The following is a 12,061-nucleotide window of genomic DNA, read 5'->3' as shown; positions in this document are numbered from 1 at the left end:
AAATTGACTATGAATCAAACATTTTCGATCAATAAAAACAAAAACAAAAACCATATTTAATGGTGAGAGATTATTGGCCGAACGAGAAGCTAAACTTTGCCGGCGATCATCGACACCGACGTGAACCTCGTCTCTCGTTTTGGTTCCTTCTTCAAATTGGTTAATTTGTTAGGTTAGTCATCTCCACGGTTGCGAATTTAGTTTTGGGGCTACTCACTCTTTCGTCTTTACCTTTCCAAGAACATCAATTTGTGAGCTACGTGGCTTCACTAGCTTCCACATTTCGTTTGAAACATTTTGTCTGAACTGAAACCCAGAAAAAATGTCTGAGGAAACACCAAGGTAGGTATGACTCAATCTTCACTTAGTTCTTGATTTAGTTCTGATTTTTATCAGATTTTAGTTCTGGGTTTTGTAGATATGCTATAGTTACTGGAGGGAATAGAGGCATTGGATTTGAGATATGCAGACAATTAGCAAACCAAGGGATTAGGGTTGTTCTGACATCTAGAGATGAAAGAAGAGGACTTGAAGCTGTTGAGATATTAAAGAAAGAGCTTGGGATTTCTGATCAAAGCATTGTCTTTCATCAGCTTGATGTCTCTGATCCAGCTAGTATCTCATCTCTTGCTGAGTTTGTGAAAACCCAATTCGGAAAACTCGATATCTTGGTACGATTTAGTTACGGTCTTTGTTCAGTTTACTATGAAACAGGTCTTAATAGCAAGAGTCTTTGCGTAATGTTGAGTTATCTTTTGATTGTTTTTACAGATTAATAATGCAGGGGTTGGTGGTGTAATCACTGATGTTGATGCTCTAAGAGCTGGGACTGGGAAAGTAAGTATCTTGTGATAGAATTTTCGATAAATCTTTGTCAGTTTAATGCTTTCTTGTTATTTTCGATATGTCAGGAAGGTTTCAAGTGGGAGGAAACTATCACAGAGACGTATGAGCTAGCTGAGGAATGCATCAAGATTAACTATTATGGACCAAAGAGAATGTGTGAGTCGTTTATTCCTCTGTTGCGGTTATCTGATTCTCCAAGAATCGTTAACGTATCTTCCTTCATGGGTCAACTAACGGTATATCAAGAATGCTTGCAAGATGTTGGCAGGGAAACTCTATTTAGTATTTTAGCTTACATTTGTTAATTGTTTGCAAGAATTTACTAAACGAATGGGCAAAAGGGATCCTGAGCGACGCTGAGAATCTCACGGTGGAAAGAATCGATCAAGTGATTAACCAACTTCTCAATGATCTGAAAGAAGATACAGTTAAGACAAAAGATTGGGCTAAAGTCATGTCTGCCTACGTTGTTTCGAAAGCCGGTTTGAATGGTTACACGAGGATCTTGGCAAAGAAACATCCCGAGTTTCGTGTAAACTCGGTTTGTCCTGGATTTGTTAAGACTGATATGAATTTCAAGACTGGAGTTTTGTCTGTGGAAGAAGGAGCATCAAGTCCTGTAAGGCTAGCTTTGCTTCCACATCGAGAATCTCCTTCTGGTTGTTTCTTTGATCGTAAACAAGTTTCAGAGTTCTGAAATCTTTGTGTGGGGATAGTATAATAAGCCAAACATTTTTATTAATGTAAAATTATTGTTTGGAAGCTAAACATAAATTTATTCAGCCAAAAGCATCGAAGATTCAACAAGGGAAACTTTATTAATCCTTATTCATTGCAAATTGCGTTTTGCATTCCCAAACTAAAGCTTGCGGTTGATGACACTAACTGGAACAAGGTGAAGAGGATGCTTCCTATGGCTAGTGAGACCAGGTGCTTCTTCAATACTCACTTCCTCCGTCGCTTTCCAATCAAAATGATACAAAAGATTCGCCAGTGTGTACTCCACCGTACTTAATCCCATGTACATCGCAGGACAACCTCTTCGTCCACTCCCAAACGGTAATAGCTCGAAACTTGTCCCTTTAGTATCCACATTGCTATCCACAAATCTCTCTGGGATAAACTCATCAGGATCCTTCCATACATCAGGGTTACGCCCAATCGCCCAAGCATTGACATGAATACGCGTTCCAGGGTAAATGTCATAACCCTTGATCTTGAAGTTGGTCATTGCTTCTCTTGGAATCAGAATCGGACTAGGTGCGTGTAATCTCCAAGTCTCCTTGAGCACCATTTTCATGTAGACTAGACCCTCAAGATCATCATACGTGACTATCCCTTTGTCTCCTACAAGTTCACGAATCTCGGCTTGTACTTTCTTCATCACTCTTGGATGTCTTGCAAGCTCTGCCAATGTCCAATCCATAGTGATAACAGATGTGTCTACTCCTGCTACAAACAAATCCTGAAATGAAAAAAAAAAAAAAGCTTCCATGAACTCAATTTCCTCAATTCGTATCAAAATATACTATCGTAACAAACCGAACTAAACCAAGCCAAACCAAACCGTCATTCATCAATCTGAACTACTGGGAGATTGGTGAGATGGACCGAAACCGAATCGAAATCGACCAAGATTACGATTCGGTTTCTGACATTTTGGTCAATCTAATCAATCTCCTAATACGAACCTAAACCTAATTTTCTGTATTAACTCAAACAATACATAGATTTCTAAACCAAATTACCCAAATCGAACACGAATTGTGGAATCGAACCGAATTAACCAAAGTTGAAACTTACCATAAGAATAGCTCTGATATGTGTATCAGTGATTCTTGAAGAACCAAGTTTGGTTTCTTGACTCTGTAACTTGAGCAAGACGTCAATCAAATCTTCACGGTCTTCAGTTTTCTTCTTTTCTCGATGATCAACAATAGCTTTCTGGTAAAACGTATCAAGATCTTGAAAACTCTTCCTCCGGCTAGAATCAAGACCATTGATCCGATCCAAGATCCAACCAAACCCAGGGAAAATATCCGCCGCCGCGATTTTTCCGATGACTCTGTTCGCCTCCGTGAACACCTCCATAAACCTCTCGTTATCAATTCCACTTCCTTGAAAACTCAATCCAAACGCCATTCGACACGTAAAGCTCGCGACGAACTTGGCCAACTTCGCGGTAAGATCAACGGAAGATCCAGACGCCGCTGAGTCAGATAACGAGTCAACGAGTCGACTCAGCTCCTCCTCTCTCAAGTTCCTAAACGAGCTAGCTCGTTTAACGGAAAAAAGTTCAAGAACACAGAGTTTACGTACATCTCTGTAGTAATCACCCCACTGAGTAAACCCTAGACCAAGTCCATCGTAGAAAAAGCTTTTGGTGATAGAAAGCTTTGGACGAGTACAACACTCGGAGTCATGAAGTTTTAGAACTTCCTCCGCCGTCTCCGGAGAGTGTACAACCACCGTCCGGACGCTTCCGAGATAGACGGTGATGACGGGGCCATATTTGAGAGAGAGATCTCTGAGAGTGCGGTGAGGAAGAGATCCGAGCTGGTGGATGTTTCCTAAGAGAGGTAATCTTGATGGACCTGGTGGAAGATTTTTAGGGGAACGAAGAAGAAAGAAGATAAGAAGTGGAGGAATCAAAAGTAGGAGAAGCCATGGAAGCAACTCAGTGGAGATGGGGATGGAGAAAAGAGACATTTTGTTGTTATTGTTGCGTAGTTTTTGTTGGTTGTGTAGTATGTGTGACCATAATAAAGATGAAAATAAGTTAATAATATCGTGTATGTGTTGATTAATATTTAATTAAATTTCGTGTAAAGACTTTTAGACCATATGCTAAAGATAAAGTTTATATCATGTATTCATGTGCAAGTTATATTTCTATTTAATTAAGTTTCGTGTAAGAACTTTTCGACCATAAGCTGGAAATGTTGACTTTGACTTTCTAAGAGTGGAACCGAACCGTACAAGTGTGTAATTTGTGCGGAAAGATGGGTAAAATTCAGCGGCGTGGCTTTTATGCCAGGGTTCGAAAGGTATTTGTGTCATTTTGTGACTTTCTAATTTGCAGAACTATTTTAGTCTACAGTTTAATTTTATTGTATGCTACTTCACGATTGTGTAGTCAAATTCTGTATTTTGCGAGTTTCAAAAAGGACAAAGATTAATTAGAAAAATGGTTGGTGGCAGGCAGAAAGAGAGAGGGTGTATTAGCTTTTGAAAAATCACTAGACGCTAATCGATTAATCAAAAAATTAGATTAAAATCGGAGATTAGTTTTAGGCAGGGCCGGCGTTGAGGGAGTGCAAGAGGAGCAAATGTACCGGGCCAAATTTTTTTGGGTAAATTTAAGGGTTCAATTTTTTTTTTTAAAAAAGAAAAAATGATAATTTTTAAGATTTTAAGGTAATTTTAGTATGAAAAAAGCCCAAATATATATTTTTAGTATGAAAAAGATCATTTTTAAAGATTTTTTTAACATAAAAAAAGGCCAAAAACAAAATTTTCTATGAAGAAAGGGCCAAATTTTAAGATTTGTACAGAGACTCTAAATTAATTCAGCCGGCCCTGGTTGTAGGGTTATTTTTATATTTTTAAAACATATTAATCTAATATTATTTTCATAATTGCAGTAAACACATAAAACTGTATTTTTGAGACAATTTTTTTTATGCTTTTTATTACAAATTTATGATTTTTATTAAAGTTTGAATATAAGTTATTTTAAAACATCACAAACTCTCAATTTAAATGATTGAATAACAAAAATAAAAAGTATTTTTTATATATTTGGAATCTAAAAATATCGGGATATGTAAGATTAAGCGGGAAGTAATCGGATTAGGGGGAAAGTAATCGGATTAGGCGGAAAATAATCGGATAATTGATTTCTTTTAAGGGATTAGTCATTAATCGAGACAGATATAGCAATTAAGCGGGAAGTAATCGGGGTATGCGGGGATTTTTAGAACAGTGATATTACCATAGGAAGTGTATCCAACGTAGAACACACAAAATCTCGAAGATATTGATGTGTACTATTAACACGATATATATTTTTTTTTGACAGCTATTAATACGATTATTATATTAATGTAAAGGGGAAATGCTATTTAGTATTTATATTTGACCAACTAAGTTGATGAGAGCATGATTATAGATAGTCTCTTAGAAATACTTCTTAGCAATATTTAAGTAATTTATTTGTAAAAGTGATTGTTAAGAGATAGTATTTTTGAGTTAAGATTTTTGTGTGATTAATGGTAGGCTCTTAACATGTGGTTCTTATAAAAAAAAATATTAATATAAAAATAAAATTTATAATTATAGAAAATTTAATAATTGTTGCAAATTAAAAAAATTAAAACATACATGAGATACAATTTATAACTTAAATAACATAAACCACAATTGTTTTAAACTTGATTTATGGAATATTTTGTCCATATGACAAAAATAGTGTTTTGAAGTGATTTGGTTCTTAAAAATTTGAAATGTTTTGGTTTTCAAAATTTTTTAGTGTTTTGATTTTTTAAAAATTTGGTTACAACAAATATATAGCAAAGTGTTTAAGTGTATGAAACTAGACAAGAAAGAAAGAAATTTTGGTTACATTTGAGTGTATAAAGAAAGAATTTTTGTTTAAGTGTATCGACTCGAATAGCTACATTTTTCCCCATGTATACCAACACATTGATTCAAAAATAATACATTCGTTTGTATTCTTTGCGGGAAATAGCCTTAGTTCTTACCATACATAAGAGAACACATCTGAGAAAAAAAGAACAAAACTTGATTACAAATTCAACGTACCTAATCAAACTTGAACGGTACCCGAATCCTTGGATGTTTCCCGGAAATCATACTCAACAATGAGTTAAATCTATTGTTGTAACCTCTTGCACTTCGTTAGAAGTCTTCCTAATCCCCAATAGGTACCACTGCCAACATTAGTCCCCATTCACACGTTCAAACTTTCCTTTCACCATCAACCTATAATTTGAAAGCCATTGCATGAAATCTACAGGTCTATGAAGTTTAAGGAGCCAGATACACAGTTTCTGAAAGAAATAGCAAATGTAAACAAAATACCTTGATAATGCTAACACCAGATCCAACGTTCATAAGAAGACAGGGATACAAGTCATTTGGATCTATCTGTACAAATTCTATCTCACCCTCCATGTGCGTGAAGGCTTTACATCGAATAGCCTACAGACAAAGGCATGAACAAAGACCCAAATTATCAATCAGATATATTAATTTGGAAGGAAATGAATTTACAGATACTAGTGACTATATCTCAATGAAAGAACAAAAACCTTGAGAGGCTGTTATAAATCTAATAATCCTACAAGACGAGTTAGTGGCCTACTTTTGTGAATTGTGCATATTAAGTCAAACAACTTCAAAACCACCACAACCAATTCTACCACATTATAGAGTGACGAAGCTCTAAATCTATAAATTTTCTCAATTCATTTCAAATCATCATCAATATTACAGAAAAGTCCTGCAATTATTTCCGAAACCAAAACTTGACTACAAAAATCTCTCTCTATATTGGAAGCAACATTAATTTCAATTTGCTTAAGAAATAGATTCAGAAAGATGAGAGGAAAAACCTGGCGGCGGCAGAAGATAAGGTCATCGGAATCATCAGCGGCGTCTTCAACGAACTCGTAATCGGCGTCGGCATCATCTTCGTCGGAGTCAGCGTAATCGGAGTAGTTTTCGGTGCCGCTGTAGAAATCGTCATCAGCATCCATTGAGATTTTTTTCTACTCCATTCGATTTCGATCTCAAGCAGAAGCTTAATTTGTACATACTTAAATCACATCAATTCACACAATCAGATAGAAATTCATACCTTGAAATACCGATCGGTGCTCGCATGAGTTTCCGAAATTGTCTTTGTTTTCGCGATTTGAGAGAGAAAGAAAAAGAAAGAAAGAAAAAAGGCGCCACGTGGACGTCTCTTAACATTAGTTTTGTCTCTTAAGTAAGAGACGTTCTTAGTTATAAACGAGATTTCTGATTTAACTTAATTCTGCATTTAAGCTAAGATCACCCTAAGAGACTAGCGTTAAAGATGCTCTTAAATGCTAAGAGACATGTCTATCATTTTAGAGAGGTTTTGAAATATTCAATGACAAATAAATGGCCGATACATAAAACTATTTTCGAGAATTTGGTTATTTTTATTATTATATGTTAATCTTGTTAAACTAGTATTACCTCTTAACGTATGAGACTACAGCGAAACAAAGTATGGAGGTTTTTTTTCAAGTTGATATGGTCATATGGACTGTCTTAGTGCCGGAAAGAGTTAGAGTGTTTCTATAGCTTGTGGGTAACCAAGTGTTCATGACGAATGTTGAGAGAGTAAGGCGGCACTTGGGAGAGGATGAGGTCTACCAGGTGTGTAAAGGGGCCGTGAAATCGATTTTACATGTGTTGAGAGACTATCCCACCATGTCCGGAGTGTGGTTGCGGCTGGTCCCTCAAAATCGGAGGCAAGCATTCTTTTAAATGTCGTTATTGGAGTGGTTAGTAGCGAATTTGAGAGCAAAGTGGAGCTCGAGAGAACACAAGTGGCCAACGCTGTTCAGTATTGCGGTTTGGTGGAGATGGAAATGACGTTGTATGAATGTTTTCGGTGAGCAAGGGAAATGTCGGGATCGGGTTCGGTTCTTGAAAGACATGGCGGAGGAGATATGGAAAATATCTCAATAAAAATTTTATTGAGCCAAAAGCATCGAAGATTCAACAAGGGAAACTTTACTAATCCTTATTCGTTGCAAACTGCGTTTTTCATTCCCAAACTAAAGCTTGCGGTTGATGGCACTAACTGGAATAAGGTGAAGAGGATGCTTCCTGTGGCTGGTGAGACCAGGTGCTTCTTCAATACTCACTTCCTCCGTCGCTTTCCAATCAAAATGATACAAAAGATTCGCCAGTGTGTACTCCACCGTACTTAATCCCAAGTACATCGCAGGACAACCTCTTCGTCCACTCCCAAACGGCAATAGCTCAAAACTTGTCCCTTTAGTATCCACATTGCTATCCACAAATCTCTCTGGGATAAACTCATCAGGATCCTTCCATACATCAGGGTTACGCCCAATCGCCCATGCATTGACATGAATACGCGTTCCAGGGTAAATGTTGTAACCCTTGATCTTGAAGTTAGTCATTGCTTCTCTTGGAATCAGAATCGGACCTGGTGCGTGTAACCTCCAAGTCTCCTTGATCACCATTTTCATGTAAACTAGACCCTCAAGATCATCATACGTGACTATCCCTTTGTCTCCTATGAGTTCACGAATCTCGGCTTGTACTTTTTTCATCACTCTTGGATGTCTTGCAAGCTCTGCCAATGTCCAATCCATAGTGATAACAGATGTGTCTACTCCTGCTACAAACAAATCCTGAAATGGAAGAAAAAAATGATGGACAAACAAACCGAACCAAACCGTTAAGTCTTGAATCCAAATTCCAAACTATTGGGAGATTGATGAGATCGACCGACACCAAATCAAGATCAATGAAGATTACGATTCCGTTTCGGTCATCTCATCAATCTCCCAATACGAACCTAAACCGAAATTTTCTCTAATTTCTATACCAAATTACCCAAATCGAACACGAATTGTGGAATCGAACCGAATTAACCAAAGTTGAAACTTACCATAAGAATGGCTCTGATATGTGTATCAGTGATTCTTGAAGAACCAAGTTTGGTTTCTTGACTCTGTAACTTGAGCAAGACGTCAATCAAATCTTCACGGTCTTCAGTTTTCTTCTTTTCTCGATGATCAACAATAGCTTTCTGATAAAACGTATCAAGATCTTGAAAACTCTTCCTCCGGCTAGAATCAAGACCATTGATCCGATCCAAGATCCAACCAAACCCAGGGAAAATATCCGCCGCCGAAATTTTTCCGATGACTCTGTTCGCCTCCGTGAACACCTCCATAAACCTCTCATTATCAATTCCACTTCCTTGAAAACTCAATCCAAACGCCATTCGACACGTAAAGCTCGCGACAAACTTGGCCAACTTCGCCGTGAGATCAACGGAAGATCCAGACGCCGCCGAGTCAGATAACGAGTCAACGAGTCGACTCAGCTCCTCCTCTCTCAAGTTCCTAAACGAGTTAGCTCGTTTAACGGAAAAAAGTTCAAGAACACAGAGTTTACGTACATCTCTGTAGTAATCACCCCACTGAGTAAACCCTAGACCAAGTCCATCGTAGAAAAAGCTTTTGGTGATAGAAAGCTTTGGACGAGTACAACACTCGGAGTCATGAAGTTTTAGAACTTCCTCCGCCGTCTCCGGAGAGTGTACAACCACCGTCCGGACGCTTCCGAGATAGACGGTGATGACGGGGCCATATTTGAGAGAGAGATCTCTGAGAGTGCGGTGAGGAAGAGATCCGAGCTGGTGGATGTTTCCTAAGAGAGGTAATCTTGATGGACCTGGTGGAAGATTTTTAGGGGAACGAAGAAGAAAGAAGATAAGAAGTGGAGGAATCAAAAGTAGGAGAAGCCATGGAAGCAACTCAGTGGAGATGGGGATGGAGAAAAGAGACATTTTGTTGTTATTGTTGTGTAGTTTTTGTTGGTTGTATAAAGATTGAAATATGTTTATATCGTGTAATAATAGCCTGGGCAAAATATTCGTTTGATCCGCTTTGATTCGGTATTTGATTTGATTTGATGTGAAAAATCCGAATATCCGTAAGATTTTGGAGCAAATCAAATAGAAAAATATAATATTCGTTAAAACCGAAGCAAATACCAAATACTGTTTTTTTAAAAAGTTGGATATCCGATTTGATCCGTATTTTATATATATATATACATATCATAGTATGGTTTGTGTATTTGTACCTTTTGGATTTGTGTTTTTTTAATCTTTTGGGTTCGTGTTTTTTTTTTTTATCTTTTGGGCTTGTGTTTTCTTTTTTTGTGAGCTTATGGGCTTGTGTTTGAGATTGATTTAAAAAATGAAAAATCAGCATCCCTTAAATATTAAATAAATAATAAGAAGTGGACCGTGGACGATTCAGTTTCTCAAATTTTAGCATTTTCTTTCTGGATTTACACAGAGTTATGTTTTGATTAGTGGAATTTTAAACTATCGGATTTTGGTTTTTAGAATTAGTTTTATGACATGTTCTTGATCGGTGATATCAACAATGGTTACATTTGTTTTTTAGAACTTATTTTGAAAACATGTCAAACAAGAACTTTGAATATCTGATATTTTGTTATTTTATATAGTGTATGTTTTTTTTTTTAATATTTAGATGTACCGAAGCGGATTTCCGCAAATATTACAAAAAATCCGGATATTCGAATTTCCGGATATCTGAAAATTTCTGAATCGAAGCAAATCACAAAATCAAGTATTTGGTTGAAACGAATCGAATATCAAATATCACAAAAATTCCGGATATTCGATTCGTGTCCAAGTCTATAGTGTATATGTTGATTACTATTTAATTAAATTTCGTGTAAAGACTTTTCGACCATATGCTAAAGATAAAGTTTTATATCATGTATTCATGTGCATGTTATATTTCTATTTAATTAATTAAGTTTCGTGTAAGAACTTTTCGACCATAAGCTGAAAATGTTGACTTTGACTTTCTAGGAGTGTATCGAACCGTACAAGTGTGTAATTTGTGCGGAAAGATGGGTAAAATTTAATTAGAAAAATGGTTGGTGGCAGGCAGAAAGAGAGAGGGGGTGTATTACTATTACCATAGGAAGTGTATTCCAACGAAGAAGACACAAAATCTCGAAGATATTGATGTGTACTATTAATACGATTATTATATTAACTAGATTTTAACCCGCGGTACACCGCGGGGCTATATTTTCTTAAAAAAATCAAAATGTAATTTGTTTGATAGATTATTTTGATTGTTAATTTTAGGATTTCACCCGTGGTATACGATCTTTTATAAATATCAACCCAAACCCGTCCCATCATATTACCCGTCCCGTGAAATTAAACATTATTTAGTTATTTTTCTTTTTAATAATACTTTTATTTAAAAGCTATATAATTCAAGTCAATTTAAAAATTTCTTTTAAATGGTTCCCATAAGATATATATACATATATATTAAATTTGTATAGAGTTGAAATAATATTAATATTACAAATTTTTTAAATAATTTAAATACTATAAATATTTTTAAAAATATGTAATATATATTTTTTGTTATTGAATAAGAGGATATTATGTGTAAGAAATGTAGAAAATAAGAGTTTAATATTTTTATTATGGAGTCGCAAAAAAAATATTTTATTTCTATACATGTTATTCATTTATTAATAATAAAAGAAAACAAATCCTTTAAATTAGATATTAACTAAAATAAACGCACCATAATTACTTATTAAGTAACAACCAATAAATTTCACCAAAAAATAGGTAACAACCAATAAATTCTAAACGCAGTAATTAAAGAATGAGATATTAAAAAAAAAATATCAAATAAGATATAAGAATCTTAAAATAATTGAACATCTAAATAATTTAATTGTTAGTGTCGATTTTAATGCCTTCATTAATGTGGATTTTTTTTTTTACAGAGAAATATTTCCTAAAGATTATCACATTAATGACTCAGAAAATTAAGGAAGATATGAATTTATGATTCTCGAAATCGTATTGGTAATATCTTTAAGTAATATTTTTCAAATTTAAATAATTAATGCCAATGACATTCATCCGTAAATAAGGTCCAACTCCAGGATTTATTTGCTAAAAGTCATTCAAAAATGTATATATAGATGTAAAGTGGAAATGCTATTTAGTATTTATATTTGACCAACTAAGTTGATGAGTCATATGGTTGCGTTAAATGCTAAGAGACATGTCTATCATTTTAGAGAGGGTTTGAAATATTCAATGACAAATAAGTGGCGGATACATAAAACTTTGTTTTTTTTTTTTTTTTTTTTGTCAATAGCTATATTAGATTGGTTCAAATAAGCTAATTTTATGGAAAATTGTTTACATAAGTGATAAGATACGGCTGGGTACGAATCGTTCGAGCCAGTTTATCCGCTTTCAAATTTGCATTTCGAGAAACTAAATCAAACTCCTCCTTGTCGCTCCAAATCGCCTCTAAGTATGTTGCAAACGCTGGTTGTGGAGAGTCGAAACTAACACAATCGAGAT

The 12,061-nt window shown here is 35.4% G+C and overlaps 4 protein-coding genes across 6 annotated transcripts; 1 reads left to right on the top strand and 3 right to left on the bottom strand.

The window, feature by feature from the left end:
- Window positions 1–36: 36 nt before the first annotated feature.
- Window positions 37–1,677, top strand: LOC9314798 (short-chain dehydrogenase/reductase 2b). 2 transcript variants are annotated; one of them, XM_021027932.1, is made up of 5 exons: window positions 37–342; window positions 419–671; window positions 772–837; window positions 912–1,082; window positions 1,163–1,677. In XM_021027932.1, exons 1-5 carry the CDS (start codon window positions 323–325, stop codon window positions 1,541–1,543), a joined length of 891 nt encoding a protein of 296 aa, XP_020883591.1. In that variant the 5' UTR covers window positions 37–322; the 3' UTR covers window positions 1,544–1,677. The 2 variants fall into 2 exon arrangements, with proteins under 2 accessions (XP_020883591.1, XP_020883590.1); XM_021027931.1 differs by having other exon boundaries at window positions 404–671.
- On the bottom strand, window positions 1,565–3,710 carry LOC9314797 (cytochrome P450 71B6). Its single transcript, XM_002878684.2, has 2 exons — window positions 2,650–3,710; window positions 1,565–2,311 (listed from the first exon to the last, which is right to left on the bottom strand). The coding sequence occupies exons 1-2, from the start codon at window positions 3,553–3,555 to the stop codon at window positions 1,706–1,708; spliced, it is 1,512 nt and encodes a 503-aa protein (XP_002878730.1). The 5' UTR covers window positions 3,556–3,710; the 3' UTR covers window positions 1,565–1,705.
- A 1,750-nt stretch (window positions 3,711–5,460) lies between these two features.
- Window positions 5,461–6,880, bottom strand: LOC9314796 (probable E3 ubiquitin-protein ligase ARI8). Of its 2 annotated transcripts, XM_021027933.1 has the most exons (4): window positions 6,728–6,880; window positions 6,483–6,600; window positions 5,950–6,069; window positions 5,461–5,850 (listed from the first exon to the last, which is right to left on the bottom strand). In XM_021027933.1, exons 1-4 carry the CDS (start codon window positions 6,841–6,843, stop codon window positions 5,827–5,829), a joined length of 378 nt encoding a protein of 125 aa, XP_020883592.1. In that variant the 5' UTR covers window positions 6,844–6,880; the 3' UTR covers window positions 5,461–5,826. The 2 variants fall into 2 exon arrangements, with proteins under 2 accessions (XP_020883592.1, XP_002878729.1); XM_002878683.2 differs by lacking the exon at window positions 6,728–6,880 and having other exon boundaries at window positions 6,483–6,721.
- A 693-nt stretch (window positions 6,881–7,573) lies between these two features.
- LOC9316625 (cytochrome P450 71B6) lies at window positions 7,574–9,491 on the bottom strand. Its single transcript, XM_002878682.2, has 2 exons — window positions 8,549–9,491; window positions 7,574–8,288 (listed from the first exon to the last, which is right to left on the bottom strand). Exons 1-2 carry the CDS (start codon window positions 9,452–9,454, stop codon window positions 7,683–7,685), a joined length of 1,512 nt encoding a protein of 503 aa, XP_002878728.1. The 5' UTR covers window positions 9,455–9,491; the 3' UTR covers window positions 7,574–7,682.
- Window positions 9,492–12,061: the final 2,570 nt, after the last annotated feature.

The sequence above is a fragment of the Arabidopsis lyrata genome (assembly GCF_000004255.2).
Source record: "Arabidopsis lyrata subsp. lyrata unplaced genomic scaffold ARALYscaffold_4, whole genome shotgun sequence".
NCBI lineage: Eukaryota > Viridiplantae > Streptophyta > Magnoliopsida > Brassicales > Brassicaceae > Arabidopsis > Arabidopsis lyrata.
The sequence above is the reverse complement of the archived record's forward strand: the minus strand, read 5'-3'. Positions and strand labels throughout refer to the sequence as shown.

Bases quoted from the DNA above. Each gene is read 5' to 3' on its own strand.
- LOC9314798 (XM_021027931.1), top strand. From the start codon at position 323: ATGTCTGAGGAAACACCAAG. The intron at 672-771 runs GTACGATTTAGT...TTGTTTTTACAG, and splicing joins TCGGAAAACTCGATATCTTG to ATTAATAATGCAGGGGTTGG. The intron at 838-911 runs GTAAGTATCTTG...TCGATATGTCAG, and splicing joins TAAGAGCTGGGACTGGGAAA to GAAGGTTTCAAGTGGGAGGA.
- LOC9314797 (XM_002878684.2), bottom strand. From the start codon at position 3,555: ATGTCTCTTTTCTCCATCCCCATCTCCACTGAGTTGCTTCCATGGCTT. The intron at 2,312-2,649 runs GTAAGTTTCAAC...TTTTCATTTCAG, and splicing joins ATATCAGAGCTATTCTTATG to GATTTGTTTGTAGCAGGAGT.
- LOC9314796 (XM_021027933.1), bottom strand. From the start codon at position 6,843: ATGTTAAGAGACGTCCACGTGGCGCCTTTTTTCTTTCTTTCTTTTTCT. The intron at 6,070-6,482 runs GTTTTTCCTCTC...CTTTGTCTGTAG, and splicing joins TTATCTTCTGCCGCCGCCAG to GCTATTCGATGTAAAGCCTT. The intron at 5,851-5,949 runs GTATTTTGTTTA...TTCAAATTATAG, and splicing joins CTGGTGTTAGCATTATCAAG to GTTGATGGTGAAAGGAAAGT.
- LOC9316625 (XM_002878682.2), bottom strand. From the start codon at position 9,454: ATGTCTCTTTTCTCCATCCCCATCTCCACTGAGTTGCTTCCATGGCTT. The intron at 8,289-8,548 runs GTAAGTTTCAAC...CTTCCATTTCAG, and splicing joins ATATCAGAGCCATTCTTATG to GATTTGTTTGTAGCAGGAGT.